The sequence below is a fragment of the Balaenoptera acutorostrata genome, chromosome 6, assembly GCF_949987535.1.
Source record: "Balaenoptera acutorostrata chromosome 6, mBalAcu1.1, whole genome shotgun sequence".
Lineage (NCBI taxonomy): Eukaryota > Metazoa > Chordata > Mammalia > Artiodactyla > Balaenopteridae > Balaenoptera > Balaenoptera acutorostrata.
The window spans coordinates 54,763,374-54,780,244 of NC_080069.1; the positions used below are offsets into that span (position 1 = coordinate 54,763,374).

Sequence of the window (16,871 nt, forward strand, 5' to 3'; positions counted from 1 at the left end):
GAACCCTGATATAAATGGCATATCCGAACATAATGCATTACAACAGGACCCATTATCACACATACTCTGGCTACACAAAGGATCAGATCTCAATGCCACAATGCACATGTGTAACCCCTATAGGAAATGTCTGGTAACAAGTAGGCTAACAGCCACTGGTGTGTCTGTTCCCCATCACCAGCATGTCGCTTGTATGGTGTGGATATGTCTTTACCTTCTCCATCATTAGCGTTGTTTAGAAGCAATATATATAATATATGTATATACACATATATAATATATATATATTATATGATTACACACACAAACACACACACACACACATATATATATATGTTTAAAGTGGCAGATCAACAAATACTTGAAAACTATTACATGCCAAGTACTCTGTACTAAGCATTTAGGATAAAACCCACATGTTCTTCCTGCCCTTGAGGAAATTACAGTCTAATGGGAAAGACAGACTTTAAACAAAGAATCACAAATAATTAAGCAAATAATTACACATATGTAAAGTACTATGAAAAACATAAAGTATCACATAAGAAATCTATACTAATCTGGGAACATCAGGGAATCCTGTCTTATCCTCCACTGAGGAAAGGATGTTTAAAACAAGATGGAAAGGATGAGTCGAATTTTTCTAGACAAAGTCCTTAGAAAACACAGGTAGACATAATGACAGCATGGCATATTTTGAGGGATTAACAGATGCTCAGCCCCTTGCCAGAAACCACTCTATAATCAAGACAGCTGTTGAAAACAGTTGATGATTCCAATACGTCAGTCAGATACTAAGAGTCGGTAGGATGTTCTGTCTTAGGACCAAGTACTTCAATATCATCCAGTGTTATCAGAAACAGAAACATCCCTGAGCCCCTTAGCACCAGGAAGGCTGCCAAGCAGGGTGGCGGCTCAGTGGAAATCAGGACCTGGGAGAGAGGAAGGCAGCTTTAGCAGGACTGTGGCAAATATATTGAGAATAATGGGAGTCAGGTTTCTTAAAGTCAGAGAAGAAAGTTACAAATAAGAAGAAGGAAATGCAGAAGGAAGCCTGTGATGTTGAATTGGAGCTATTGGTGTGAACTCAAGTTTTTCAATATATATAGCTAGATATAAAAATAAATATAGACAATACGTGAGAGAGAAAGAGAAAGAGAGAGAGAGGGAGGGAGGGAGGGAGGGAGGGAGAGAAAGAGAATTTCCTAACTGTCCACTGAAAGGGCCTAAGAGCAGTGATTACCACAGTAGCAATGCAGTAATTTGTACCCAAGATCTTGGTTTCTAAATATCTTTCTCCACGAGAAGAAACTTGAGTTACCTGGCTATTACAAAGGCTGAGGATAATACAAGATGAACCTAGAACATCTTTGGAAGTACTCAAAGAATGATGAGGTTATCTCAAAAGGACACAAGAGTCAACTTAAAGAGGGTCTTACTGATCTAGTCTGGAACAATTTGAGGATCAAAATAATGAATAACTGAATAGTAAATAATTGAATAATAGGAGTTCAGCAGTCCATATTGAAAGAAAGATAGAAAGAAAGGAAGAAAGAAAAAGAAAGGAAGCAAGGAAAGAAGGAGGAAGGGAAGGAGGCAGCTTTTCCTTTCAGAAGAAAGCCTACCAAAAAGTGTAAATGGGATAATGGAATTTTAAGAATCACCTATTGGCAATCATCAGAGTAATAACTCAGTCAAGAAAACATTAATGGATACCCAAACTAATGGGTGAAAGTAGGATGAAAATGGGATATTCATAAAGTCTCAAAATATCTCCACATAAGATATTTCTTGATGATAAAAGGAAAGGAGGAACTTTAATGAGGAGAAACCTGGAAGAGATCACCTTAACCAAGTGATCAAAGTCAGCATCAATTTGGTGGAGGAAGACAGACATCATGTACCACACGAAGGGATGCAGTGAGCAGAGCAGGGCTCCAGGGCTGTAACATTCTTGCCAAAGGTGACTGACCTCTCATGTGAGGAACACCAGGTAAACCCAAACAGAAAAGTGCTCTGTAAAACAACCGGCTTCTAATCCTAAAACATGTTAAAGTCATGAAAGACAGAACAACCGAGGCAATGTTCCAGACTGAAGGGGACCAAAGAGATGACAAGTGTGACATTCTGGATTAAATTCTTGTTCTGCTAAAGCCATCATTTGGGCTGTCAGGGAAACCTGAATAGGGTCTCTAGGTGAAAGGAATATAGAAGTGATCTGGCTGTTTTCACTTTTTGGTAAGTTTTAAATTATTTTAAAATAAAAAGTAAAAAAAGTTTTAAAGCACATCTAACATTTAATAAAAAAAAAAAGAAACGACATCTCAAATAGTAAACACATACAAAAATGTTCATTCCTTCTGACAATGAATGCAAATTAAAGTAGTCTTAAAGTATCATTTTATACCTGCTTGGCTTTTATTGTAGTCATTTGTTTATATATCTGATGGTTTGCTTTGTAATATGATAACTAGAAAGGGTTTATTCTTTGTTTCCTAAGCACTGTTACATAAAGTGAAGCTGTGAGAAAAGTGTGGAACAGATTCTCGTTCAGAGACCCCAGAAAGAACCCACCCCACCAACGCCTTGACTTCTGACTTCTTGCCTCTTGAACTGAAGGTTTCCCCTGCCTGTGGCAGACACCAGAGAGTCACCACCAGGGATGCAGGGATGCCAAAAAGGACACAGGCAGAAAGACACAGAACTCCCAACCTGAGCTCCCTCAAGTGCCTTCACTTCCATTGCTGTTCTTGCTTGACTGGAAGTTGTGCCAGTGTGCCTTCCTCTCCTCTCCTTGCCAACACCTCTGACTATCCCGGCACCCAGAGCTGCATTCACTGTGATTGAAGTCCCATGTTTTATATTCTGTCTTCACAACGAGCTCGTCAGCCTGAGGATGGCTCATAAACTCATAATCCTTACAAAAACTCTAGAAAGAAGATTCAATTATTTTCTCCACTTTACAGAAGCAATTGAGGATTACAGACTTAAGCAGCTTGCCTGAAGTGACATAGCCAGCAAGCAGTATAAGTGGGGTATGAACCCAGGCAGTCTGGCTCCCATGCTTTTAACCTCTATGGTATGCGGCTGTACTGTGATACTCAGACAGGGCCGAGGTACTGAAATCTGCTACAGTCCTCTTGAGGAGCAATAAGGCCATGCCATCCCCGTAGTCATCAAATCCTCAGACTCTTGGCCACTAATAAATTGCTGACAATTTATCCTAAGGAAAGATATATGCACAAGGATGTTCTCTATAACGGAAAAATTTTGAATGATCTATAGGGAAATGGGTTAGTGATGATAGAACATTCTACAGTCAGTCATTATCATTATTAATGATAATGGTAATCATTTTTAATGATAATTATGGAGATATATGGAAAATAGGGAAATGTTTACAATATAATATTAAGTTAAAAAATACAAAGTTTATGTATACTGGGAAATATGTAAACATTGTGTGTGCATAACAGGAACAAATTAAAAAGTAAAATTTTTAAATGATAGTAGCTGTTAGAAAGTCATGGGATAATTGGTGACTTTTTTCCTTTCAAATATTTTTATGATGTTTACAACCAAAAAACAGAAATTAAATACTCCCCAAACATATCATATTAAAACCTGTCTAGAAAGTGATGCAAGGATTCTTTTCATGCTTCCTCAACCCTTCTTTTGCAGAGGATGAGTGGTGATTATGTCCATTTACATGGAAACTTGTTAAATTTTTTAAAAAGACAATAAAAAAAAGACAATAAAATAATATACATTTTGTGATTCAATATAATATAACACACACACATTCTAGAGGACACACACTGGAATATCTATTGAGGCTATCTCTAGGTGGTGAGATTACAGGGGATTCTTTCTTTTTCTTCATACCATTTTTGAACTTAGTGTTATACACATGTATTCATTGCTAATAACTTTTTTTAAAGAATTGTATAGGTAAACTATTACCAAACTAAAATACTTAAAAATAACATACTTTTGGTAACCAACTCCATAATTTCATCAGAAAAATAGGACAGCTTTCTCATATCATTTATTCTATATTCTGCTCTCTTGGCTAGACTCATCAACAATTATATCTCATGCTAGTAATCCAAAAATGATCAACTGAGAATCTACCTATCTATAGTATATGTACAAGCCCAACACTTACACACTCAAATCGCTGACCAATGAATCCATATCAAGAAGGAAATGCCATTCATACTGACTTTCTTACAAGGATTTAAATATACTTTCCGTGAATTAATACTTCTTATTGTAAACTTTAAAGCCTAATAGAAAAATTAAAGCTTAGAAAGTCACATTCCCCAGCAAGAGAATGATAAGAAAAATAATCCTAAATGATTAGGTAGAAATACCTAAATGTTATCGCCAAAAATAAATGATTACTTTTATTAAGTACTTCTAATACATTTTAAGTGTTTTGTTTAAAAAGTAGGTAAAATCTTGATGAAATCTGAATATGCTATGAGGTTGAGAAAAAACAAAGATCAGAAATCAGGAAAAAGAATAAATGAATAGAAAAGAAGCAAAAATAAGAATCAAAATTTAGAGGCCCTTAAGATAAAAAATAATTCTATGATAGGCGGAATTAGATTATAAGCAAATTTTAAGCATAGCACAGCCAAGAAATGTCCATAGAATAGATTATGATGATGACAAGGGTTAAGGAATACTACATCTGCTAGAAGGTGGGGCTATTAGGGAAGAAGAGAAAATGTTATAGGGTATAGCAAAAATCCAGTTATATTCAAAACTATTAACTGCAGTCTTTTAAAATTGGAAGGGATTTTATCTGTTTGGCATGGTTTTAAAATGTAGGCCTGTATGAAGGAATGGATGCTATGAACATATGGTATGTTCTGTTGTATGAGTACTTAAGTGAGTATCTAGAATGAGAAAAGCCCTAAACATTTGAAGCAGATTAATATATTCACTATCTCAAATCTGATTGGCTAAAACTGAGATCATGACATCCAATCTCAACCTGGCATATGTGTGAATCAGGGATAACTCATCACATTTTTCATACTCTCGTGAGTTACTAAATGGGACACAGAGGCAACGAAGCCGTGCTATCCCTAAAGTTTTCTCTCTTCTGCCTATGCCAAGCATGATTTTTATTCTCTCAAGCCATTTCTTCCTCAAAAGAGCTCACCAAAGTTGTCATCCTTCCTATCAGCAGCGCCACTGGGCTCTGATGAGTGACACCCAGACATTTAAACTCAAAAGCTGCTTCAGAAGGGAGTTATTAAAATTCAAATGAGCTGGGCATATTGAAGAAGAAAACACTCGTTTGCATGCACACCTCCGCATTTGGCCATCCCATTTAGACCCATAGAGCAGGGTCTGGTTTTGTTTTTGTAAATGGGCTTCCGAGGCGGAGGTCAGCCTCCCACGGCCTCCACTCCTCTGGGGTCATCATTAGTAATGGGTAAGGCTGAATGGATTTTCCTCTGAATCTAGTCAGTAAACCTGACAAGAAGGCAGCCCTCTCCCACAACCTGAGAATGCCAAAAATGTGACTGGTAATATGGCATTTTTTAAATACTTCATTTATTTGTCTTAAAATAGCTTTAATAGTAAGATTTTACATAACGTTTCTGATGTCAATTTCACCTGATTTTTCAGTTTTAGAACAGAATACTTCCTGTTGTACCATGACTGCATAATCATAAAAATGTTACAATTAACAGAGAATTTTCCACAAGATTCAGAGAAAATTCATTTCTGCTAAGAAATATGAATCTAGGGAGCCAAATGACATTTTAGTCACTAGAAAAGAAAAAGAGTATGTCTTTCATTTGATCTTAAGAGTTTTATTTTTCATGGAAATATCTCACATTATCATCATTTAAAAATTTTATAAGGTATCAGTGAGCAAACTAACAAAAAATAGAGCAAAAATATATGTTCCTAGAATTATTCTAGCCATGGAAATTTTAGATGCTCCTTTAGTAAGAATTCAATTTCCTCCTAATGGAGACATCTCTGTACTTTAAAAAGACTTAATTTATGGCAATATAAACAATTAACTCCACATTATATGTATGACATGTTCATATATAAACATATCTTGTACAACAATGACATAACCTTATACCAATTTTTACTGAGGATATGTAAAAGCAAATTATGCTAAGTCACGACCCGAGGATAATATTATGCACAATTTCTAGAACTGCAGAAACTAAGGGAATTCATGTCCAACCTATGAAAGTAGTTTACAATCTGGAAGCTCCAGGGATTTCTGTACCCAGTGGAAACTTAGACAACGGACATGACTTTTAATGTCCCTTCCAATGGTGAGATTTTACCCTTCCATGACCTTCATTAATCAATGATTTCAGATGTCTCCAGATGTCTTCATTTTAATTGGTTTAAAAACTTTTTTTCCCCTAAAACTGGGATGGTCTGGTTGTAATACAGGCACTGATTTTGCCCAGACTGACACAGCCAACCCAACGAAGAATGAAACTAGCACACATCAATGAAAGAATATTACATAAAACTGGTTCCTGAGCCATGACATGCTCATTTCGGATCCATTTTTTCCTCATAGCACGAAATGGTAGGTGTGTATCATTAAAGAGCATTTATTTAATAATTTATGTGGCATTATTTTGGCTCCAGTTAAAAACAAAAGGCACACAATCTCTGTCTTTACGTTGTGTGTGGCAGCAACCGAGAATCACAAAGGGACAACTGTTGCAGAGAAAAAGAACACAAGCTAAAATTAAGAACTAGAGCCAGTGATTCCAACAACACAAAGTGATCACACAAGGTTCAGGGAGAAGACTTACCTCCAAGTCTGGTCCTGGAATACAAACTGTACCCATGTGTGTTTTCTCTTTTTAGGTCACACTCACTTGAAATTGACAAGAAAAGTAATGTGCGCTTATACTTTCAAAATGGCCAAAAGGAAGATTAAGATATTCACATGTCCCCCAAGATCAGATATGGTAGTTCCAAGAGCACACACAGTGTGTATGTTTATGTACCACTTAGTGTAGTTGGTCTCCTAGTCATCTCTACTGCAAAGATGATCTGGCAGGAGAAATTATTCACCCCTTCAGATTTGTATTGTTTAATTCTATAGAAGCAAGCTGAGGGCACACAAACTTGACACGTAGACAGCATGATAGAGTTCAAGAAATGTGCTCACTTGCCTTTTTTTCCTCCTGTAACGAAGAAGCCAATGGCTGCTCTAATAAAACTGCTTTCAGGCAAATAGCTATAGTCAGTAGGAACTGTGGAGACAGAAAATGATCAAATTAACCAATGAAACTGGTGGGACTAATGAAGGAAAGATAATGATCTCGTGCTGCCACATCAACCTAGGGACAAAGCAGAAGTGTTTATGCCATTAATCTCAGAACAATACTCTGCGGTTGCAACTAATTCTATTAGGTTAAGTGACTGGCCTTGAAGTCATCACTTAGGCTGTGCAAGCAAATCTAAAATGGTGGTAAATCTAGTGGAGGCTGAAAAACCACAGAGGACAAAAATTGTACTGAAGTGGTTTTAAAAAAACCCTTTTCCGCTTTGGCACATCACTGAGCCGCAATCCAGTGACCTCCTCTGTGTCAGCAAGGAGTCTACTGGGCTTCTAGGATGAGACCACCATTCTCTGGGCTATTTCAGGGCACCCTGAGTCAGATATATGAACTATGGAAACACATCAATCAGCATTAATATCAGCCAGTCTCTTGCTTCATAAGGCAGGGACCTCTATGTGACCAACACGTGCAAATAACCAGATGTGCCTGCTGACCTGGAACACTGAAGGAGTGACGTTTATGCTCGTTGAGTCCTGGGAGTTTCCCAGATTCTTTTCCTCCCAGTTCCACATAATTGTTTCATGAGATGGTTTTTACCGGGATAGATGGCTCAGCTTTTCCAGACACACAATCATGTCGCTCCAAAGAACCTGGGTATAAGATGATTCACTACGACCTGCCTTCAGTATATGTGGGCCAGACCGTGTACTCCACAGTATAACAATTAAAAGCCTATGTGAAAAAGCAAAAGCCTGACATACACATGCTATTTTACCAGGACCTTGTGAGAGCGCTGCCCTTCAAAACTAGCAATACCAAGGGTTTCTAATATGACTACTTTTTTTTTCTTTTTCCAGTTTTAATATGACAGCTTCTAGTTGTCTAAAGTTCATTACGTTGGGAATGCTCTGGAACCATGTCCTATTTCTATAGCTGAGGAGTGACTGAAAGTGAGGGAGACAGGAATTATAGTGGCCCAAGGTAATGCTGTCTGTAGACTACCTGTCAGGGGATATGTGAAACTAGGTTTTAATGAGGAATCTTTGGTACCTAAACCTCCCTGGCATGAGTCCAAGAGAGCTAGTGGTCAAAATTCTATAAAGAGCAAGGAGTAGCTATAGGTCCCAGTGCATTACAGTGATGCCTTCCCCAGAAGATCTCCAAGTACATACATAAGTTAAGCATGTGGGAATCACAAATATTTGTATTGCTTTTATTAAAAAGCTGGAAATAGAAAAAGCCTTGTTACATTAAGACCTAGGATTTTAATTCCAAGGACAAGGAGATATACATCTTTAAAAGTACTTACCCAATTATTTTCTCAAAACCAGGGGATAGAAGAACTCCAGCCATATATGAAGAGTTTTTTAATGAAATATGAATATTATACAAACTATGATTACATCTAGTAAAATAAAAAGAACTCTGTTCCAAGCTTCAAGGGTCTGAATCCTAGTTTCTGGATTTCTCATTAAGCTTGTACCTAAGTCATGTAATCTTTCTGAGCCTCGGGTTCTCCATTTGTAAAATATGGGGTTAGACTCAATGTCTAAACTGATCTCCAAGGAAGGCAGGGAGAAAGAGTGAAAAGAGCACGGGTTTTGGCAGCCGACAGATCTTAGTTCAAACCACATGTTTATCATTTACTGCTATGTGACCCTGGGCAAGTCAGGAGACTTCTCCACAGTCCATTTTCCTCTGATGTAAAAGAGGGACAGTAATATCCACCACTGATATTACTGTGCTAGGGTAGCTGTGAAAATTAACTCTCTTAACAAAGTACATTGCCCCACGTCAGCAATCCCTCCTTCCAGCTCCAGTGTTCTATGACTCCAATCTTACCCGAGGTTCTACTTTGATTTGAGGACAGAGTAGACAGATGAAGATGTCCTAGAAGCCAGACTGCATTTGACTGAAGACCAATCACCCCAGACACACTGATGACCTATGAATGAAATGCAACAGTTCAATGATGGGGAAAGATCCAAATTCTATTCAATAGAAGGACACTCACAGGAGGTCACTAATCTTTTATGAGGTGGTGGCTTGGCTGGTAATGAGATATACAAGATGTACTATCAACTGTCTAGTACACTAAACGTGGGACATAGAGGTGATCAACAAGTGTTGCTGAATGAATGAATGAATGAATGAATGAATCTATCAGTCATGATAGAAGGTACCAGTGGTTATCTCAGGTTTCACTGAGTCAGACCGGTCTAAAGGAATTTTCAAAAATTGAGAAAAGAAAATCCAAAAAGTAAAAAGAGGTGATAGTTGCTTAAAACTAAAATACCTTTAAAAGTAGAAGGAGATACTATTTTGTTCTCTTCTTTGAATAATGCTCTATTACTGTTTTATCATTCATAATAAGATTTTTTAAATAATAGTTTTCATTTATAGTTTTTTCCCCAAGTTACAGCAACTTATGTTTCAGTAGAATTTTTTTTGGAGAATATTCATATTCATACATGCAAAAGACAGTTTCTTCTGTTCAGAAATTTGTTTGCTTTTAAACGCATGAATTCCTAAAACTTCTTTATGTGGTGAGTATTATAACCAGCTATATTTTGCAAGAATGAAAACAAGTATGCTAAGTGAAAAGCCTAGGATACAAAGTTCTACATATGAAGAGAAAATAAGAATGCTTAAAAAGAAATATGACCAAATATTAGTAGCAGCTGCTTCAGGTTGGGAGGAACATCAGTGATATTTTTTCAGCTTCTTTCATCCTGTACTTTTAAGATGAACATCATGATTTTTTAAAAACAAAAATCTGAAAATATAAAATCATTTCTCAGCAGATGGACATGTTTATTCTTTAGCCAAGAAGAATGCTGACCATAATTTACCCAAATACTTTTACCTGCGACATCTGAACTAGTGCCTCTTGACCATTCTGCTTAGATATATGCCTTGCCCTTTGACTGTCTTCCACTTTTCCTTGTCTGGAGGGCCCGACATTCTTTGCAAGGTCAGGTTTTAATTTTTAAGAGAAACCAGTGCCAACTTAACTCAAAAATGCCAGCTTTCTTTTTTTTACAGAGGTGGTGTGTGTTGATCAGCAAATTATGCAGGGCTGTAAGCCATTCTCCAATGACCCTTGAACTCACCATGAATAACCAGAGATTTTCCCATTGTCTAAGTAAAACAGTTTATATCATGAAAAAGAAAAAAGACCACAAAGGAGAATATCTGTTTTCCCACTCAAGGGTCTGAAATTCCCCTTCTCACCTGAGTTAAAGTTCTAATGACTTCATTAAGTCTGCCTTGAAAATGAGAGGACTGGATGGCTTCCGACTTCAGCTGAAAGAAAAAGGAGAAATACCCATCCCGCATCCCCCCAGAAGTAGATAATGATATTCCCAGTGTATGAGTTATCATCATCTAAGCTGTGAAATAATTTATCATTATATCCTTATATTTCAAAAACAAAAGCTGTGAGCTCCTTGAAGGCAGGACCCATGCTTTATGAGATCACTGATTTCCTAGCACCAGTTCAGGGTGGCATGTAGCAGTCACGTAATAAACCTTTACTGTATGAACAAAGGAACGCCTGAGAATTACCTGTAAATTTACATATACATATGTCCACTATACAAAACGTTTTAAAGTGAAAGCATAATTACATAGATGTAAACTTAAACATCACAGACGCAAAACGGAGTTTCTTATGAATGGCTTTTTAAATTTCTTAGGATCCAATCACTTTTCTCATTCAGAGAATTTTGTAGAAAGTATATAAGTTGACTAGGTTTAATTCCTACAAACCAAATAAAATAAGGAACATATCTCTATAGAAAGAATTCTTGACCAAGAGCAATTTTCCATATATAAAGGCACTAGAAAGCCCAGTGTAAACAATACCATGATCATATATTGTTCTTTCCTTAGCATACTGAGATATTGGGTATTCTTTTCTTGCTGTTACTATGTACACATTTAGGTTTCTTCCCCCACCGGCCCCCCCCCTTTTTTTTTTTACCTGCATTACATCCCCTTCAGAGCCTACCAAGGCCACCATGCCATGAAGAGCTGCCAAACAAAGCATTGTGGAGGTGCCCTGAAAACAAAGCATCAGAATATGTCAAGAGGGAAACAGTCCTTGGGTTTGAAGTGGATAAAAATTATATCATAGAGAAATAACTGGTCAAAATGGTACTAAATTTGTAGGGTCAACACAACCTGTGTCACTGAACTGAGAACGGCAGCAGACTTGAATTAAGTAACAGGTTAAAGTTGTTAGATTCTAGGTGGTTTCTTGTCGTTTTTTATTTTTCAAAACCACAGTGTTGTTTTAAAATTAACACACTGACGAAATAGCCAGTTAAAAAGAAAACAAAACTATAATGGTTAACAGGATGTATCATTTATAAGGCATTAAAAATACATGTGTCTTGGGGGAGATTGGTTCAAGATGGCGGAGTAGAAGGAAGTGCGCTCACTCCCTCTTGTGAGAACACCAAAATCACAAGTAACTGCTGAACAATCATTGACAGGAAGATATTGGAACTCACCTAAAAAAGATACCTCACATCCAAAGACAAAGGAGAAGATACCCCACATCCAAAGACAAATGAGAAGCTGCAATGAGATGGTAGGAGGGGTGCAATCACAATAAAATCAGATCCCGTAACTGCAGGGTGGGTGACTCACAAACTGGAGAACAATTATAACACAGAAGTCCACCCAATGGAGTGAAGTTTCTGAGCCCCACGTCAGGCTTCCCAACCTGGGGGTCTGGCAACGGGAGGAGGAATTCCCAGAGAATCAGACTTTGAAGGCTAGCGGGATTTCATTGCAGGACTTCGACAGGACTGGGGAAAACAAAGACTCCACTCTTGGAGGGCACACACAACGTAGTGTGCGCATCAGGACCCAGGGAGAAGGAGCAGTGACCCCATAGGAGACTGAACCAGACCTAACAGCTAGTGTTGGAGAGTCTCCTGCAGAGGCAGGGGGTGGCTGTGGCTCACCATGGGGACAAGGACACTGGCAGCAGAAGTTCTGGGAAGTACTCCTTGGCGTGAGCCCTTTCAGAGTCCACCATTAGCCCCACCAAAGAGCCTGTAGCCTCCAGCGCTGGGTCACCTCAGGCCAAACAAACAACAGGGAGGGAACTCAGCCCCACCCAACAGCAGACAATTGGATTAAAGTTTTTCTGAGCTCTGCCACCAGAGCAACACCCAGCTCTAGCCACCACCAGTCCCTCCCATCAAGAAGCTTGCACAAGCCTCTTAGATAGCCTCATCCACCAGAGGGCAGACAGCAGAAGCAAAAAGAACTACAATCCAGCAGCCTGTGGAATGAAAACCACATTCACAGAACGATAGACAAAATGAAAAGGCAGAGGACTATGTACCAGATGAAGGAACAAGATAAAACCCCAGAAAAACAACTAAATGAAGTGGAGAAAGGTAACCTTCCAGAAAAAGAATTCAGAATAATGATAGTGAAGATGATCCAGGACCTCAGAAAAAGAATGGAGGCAAAAATCGAGAAGTTGCAAGAAACATTTAACAAAGACCTAGGAGAATTAAAGAACAAACACCTAGAAGAATTAAATAACAAACAGAGATGAACAATACAATAACTGAAATGAAAAATACACTAGAAGGAATCAATAGCAGAATAACTGAGGCAGAAGAACAGATAAGTGACCTGGAAGATAGAATGCTGGAATTCACTGCTGCAGAACAGAAGAAAGAAGAAAGAATGAAAAAATGAAGAAAGCCTAAGAGACCTCTGGGACAACATTAAATGCAACAACATTCACATTACAGGGGTCTCAGAAGGAGAAGAGAGAGAGAAAGAACCTGAGAAAATATTTGAAGAGATTATAGTCAAAAACTTCCCTAACATGGGAAAGTAAATAGACACCCAAGTCCAGGAAACACAGAGAGTCCCAGGCAGGATAAACCCAAGGAGAAACATGCTGAGACACATAGTAATCAAATGGACAAAAATTAAAGACAGAGAAAAATTATTAAAAGTGACAAGGGAAAAACAACAAATAACATACAAGGGAACCCCCATGAGGTTAACAGCTGATTTCTCAGCAGAAACTCTACAAGGCAGAAAGGAGTGGCATGATATATTTAAAGTAATGAAAGGGAAGAAACTACAACCAAGATTACTCTACCCAGCAAGGATCTCATTCAGATTTGACAGAGAAATCAAAAGCTTTACAGACAAACAAAAGCTAAGGAATTCAGCACCACCAAACCAGCTCTACAACAAATGCTAAAGGAACTGCTCTAACTTCTCTAAGCAGTGTTTCTTGGGAAACACAAGAGAAAAAAGAACCTACAAAGACAGACCCAAAACAATTAAGAAAATGGTAATAGGAACATACATATCAACAATTACCTTAAATGTGAATGGATTAAATGCTCCAACCAAAAGACACAGGCTTGCTGAATGGATACAAAAGCACAATCCGTATATATGCTGTATACAAGAGACCCACTTCAGACCTAGGGACACATACCGACTGAAAGTGAGGGAATGGAAAAGGATATTCCATGCAAATGGAAATCAAAAGAAAGCTGGAGTAGCAATACTCATATCAGATAAAATAGACTTTAAAATAAAGACTGTTACAAGAGACAAGGAAGGACACTACATACTGATCAAGGGATTGATCCAAGAAGAAGATATAACAATTATAAATATATATGCACCCAACATAGGACCACCTCAATAGATAAGGCAAATGCTAACAGCCATAAAAGGAGAAACTGACAGTAACACAATAATAGAGGGGGACTTTATCACCTCACTTACACCAATGGACAGATCACCCAGACAGAAAATTAATAAGGAAACACAAGCTTTAAATGACACAAAAGACCAGATAGATTTAATCGATATTTATAGGACATTCCATCTGAAAACAGCAGATTACACTTTCTTCTCAAGTGCACACAGAACATTCTCCAGGATAGATCACATCTTGGGTCACAAATCAAGCCTCAGTAAATTTAAGAAAATTAAAATCATAACAAGCATCTTTTCTGACCACGTGCTATGAGATTAGAAATCAATTACAGGGAAAAAAACGTAAAAAACACAAACACATAGAGGCTAAACAATATGTTACTTAATAATCAAGAGATCACTGAAGAAATCAAAGAGGAAATCAAAAAATATCTAGAGACAAATGACAACGAAAACATGACAACGTGTTTCGTTTTGACAATGAAAATCCAAAACCTATGGGATGCAGCAAAAGCAGTTCTAAGAGGGAAGTTTATAGCAATACAAGCCTACGTCAAGAAACAAGAAAAATCTCAAATAAACAATCTAACCGTACACCTAAAGCAACTAGAGAAAGAAGAACAAACAAAACCCAAAGTTAGCAGAAGGAAAGAAATCATAAAGTTCAGAGCAGAAATAAATGAAATAAAAACAAAGAAAACAATAGCAAAGATCAATAAAACTAACAGCCAATTCTTTGAGAAGATAAACAAAATTGATAAACCATTAGCCAGACTCATCAAGAAAAAGAGGGAGAGGACTCAAATCAATAAAATTAGAAATGAAAAAGGAGAAGTTACAACAGACACTGCAGAAATACCAAGCATCATAATATACTACTATAAGCAACTCGATGCCAATAAAATGGACAACCTGGAAGAAATGGACAAATTCTAAGAAAGGTTAACCTTCCAAGACTGAACCAGGAAGAAATAGAAAATATGAACAGACCAATCACAAGGAATGAAATTGAAACTGTGATTAAAAATCTTCCAACAAACAAAAGTCCAGGACCAGATGACTTCACAGGTGAATTCTATCAAACATTTAGAGAAGAGCTAACACCCATCCTTCTCAAACTCTTCCAAAAAATTGCAGAGGAAGGAACACTACTAAACTCATTCCACGAGGCCACCATCACCCTGTTACCAAAACCAGGCAAAGATACTACAACAAAAGAAAATTACAGACGAATATCACTGATGAATATAGATGCAAAAATCCTCAACAAAATACTAGCAAACAGAATCCAGCAGCACATTAAAAGGATCATACACCATGATCAAGTGGGATTTATCCCAAGGATGAAAGGATTCTTCAATATACGCAAATCAGTCAATGTGATACACCATATTAACAAATGGAAGAATAAAAATCATGTATTTTTATGTTTTGCAAATCCTAGCCACGGCAATCAGAGAAGAAAAGAAATAAAAGGAATACAAATTGGAAAAGAAGAAGTAAAATTGTCACTCTTTTCAGATGACACGATACTGTACACAGATAATCCTAAAGATGTCAGCAAAAAACTAGAGCTAATCAGTGAATTTGGTAAAGTTGCAGGATACAAAATTAATACACAGAAATCTCTTGCATTCCTATACACTAACAATGAAAGATCAGAACGAGAAATTAAGGAAACAATCCCATTCACCATTTCAACAAAAAGAATAAAATACCTAGGAATAAACCTACCTAAGGAGGTAAAAGACCTGTACTCAGAAAACTGTAAGACACTGATGAAAGAAATCGAAGATGACACAAACAGATGGAGAGCTATACCATGTTCTTGGATTGGAAGAATCAATATTGTGAAAATGACTATACTACCCAAAGCAATCTACAGATTCAATGCAATCCCTATCAAATTACCAACGGCATTTTTTACAGAACTAGAACAAAAAATCTTAAAATTTGTATGGAGACACAAAACACCCCGAATAGCCAAAGCAATCTTGAGAATGAAAAATGGAGCTGGAGGAATCAGACTCCCTGACTTCAGACTATACTACAAAGCTACAGTCATCAAGACAATATGGCACTGGCACAAAAACAGAAATATAGATCAATGGAACAGGATAGAAAGACCAGAGATAAACTCACACACCTATGGTCAACTAATCTATGACAAAGGAGGCAAGGATATACAATGGAGAAAAGACAGTCTCTTCAGTAAGTGGTGTTGGGAAAACTGGACAGGTACATGTAAAAGAATGAAATTAGAACATTCCCTAACACCATACACAGAAATAAACTCAAAATGGATTAAGGACCTAAATGTAAGACCAGACACTATAAACCTCTCAGAGGAAAACATAGGAAGAACACTCTTTGACATAAATCACAGCAAGATCTTTTTTGACCCACCTCCTAGAGTAATGGAAATAAAAACAAAAATAAGCAAATGGGACCTAATGAAACTTAAAAGCTTTTGCACAGCAAAGGAAACTATAACCAAGACGAAAAGACAACCCTCAGAATGGGAGAAAATATTTGCAAACGAATCAACGTACAAAGGATTAATCTCCTAAATATATAAACAGCTCACGCTGCTCAATATTAAAAAAACAAACAACCCAATCAAAAAAATGGGCAGAAGACCTAAATAGACACTTCTCCGAAGAAGATATACAGATGGCCAAGAAGCACATGAAAAGCTGCTCAACATCTCTAGTTATTAGATAAATGCAAATCAAAACTACAATGAGGTATCACCTCACACCAGTTAGAATGGGCATCATCAGAAAATCTACAAACAACAAATGCTGGAGAGGGTGTGGAGAAAAGGGAACCCTCTTGCACTGTTGGTGGGAA

At 37.4% G+C, this 16,871-nt stretch overlaps 1 protein-coding gene across 6 annotated transcripts in view; it reads right to left on the minus strand.

Moving 5' to 3' along the window:
• The window catches only part of FOCAD (focadhesin), a 311,339-nt gene that overhangs the window by 36,732 nt on the left and 257,736 nt on the right, over positions 1-16,871 (minus strand). For all 6 annotated transcript variants that reach the window (XM_007176810.2, XM_057547663.1, XM_057547662.1 and 3 more), the window contains 4 exons: positions 11,284-11,361; positions 10,533-10,604; positions 9,141-9,243; positions 7,188-7,268 (listed from right to left, as the gene is read on the minus strand). In XM_007176810.2, the coding sequence (XP_007176872.2) occupies positions 7,188-7,268; positions 9,141-9,243; positions 10,533-10,604; positions 11,284-11,361 (334 nt within the window). The remainder of the gene's footprint in view (positions 1-7,187; positions 7,269-9,140; positions 9,244-10,532; positions 10,605-11,283; positions 11,362-16,871) is intronic.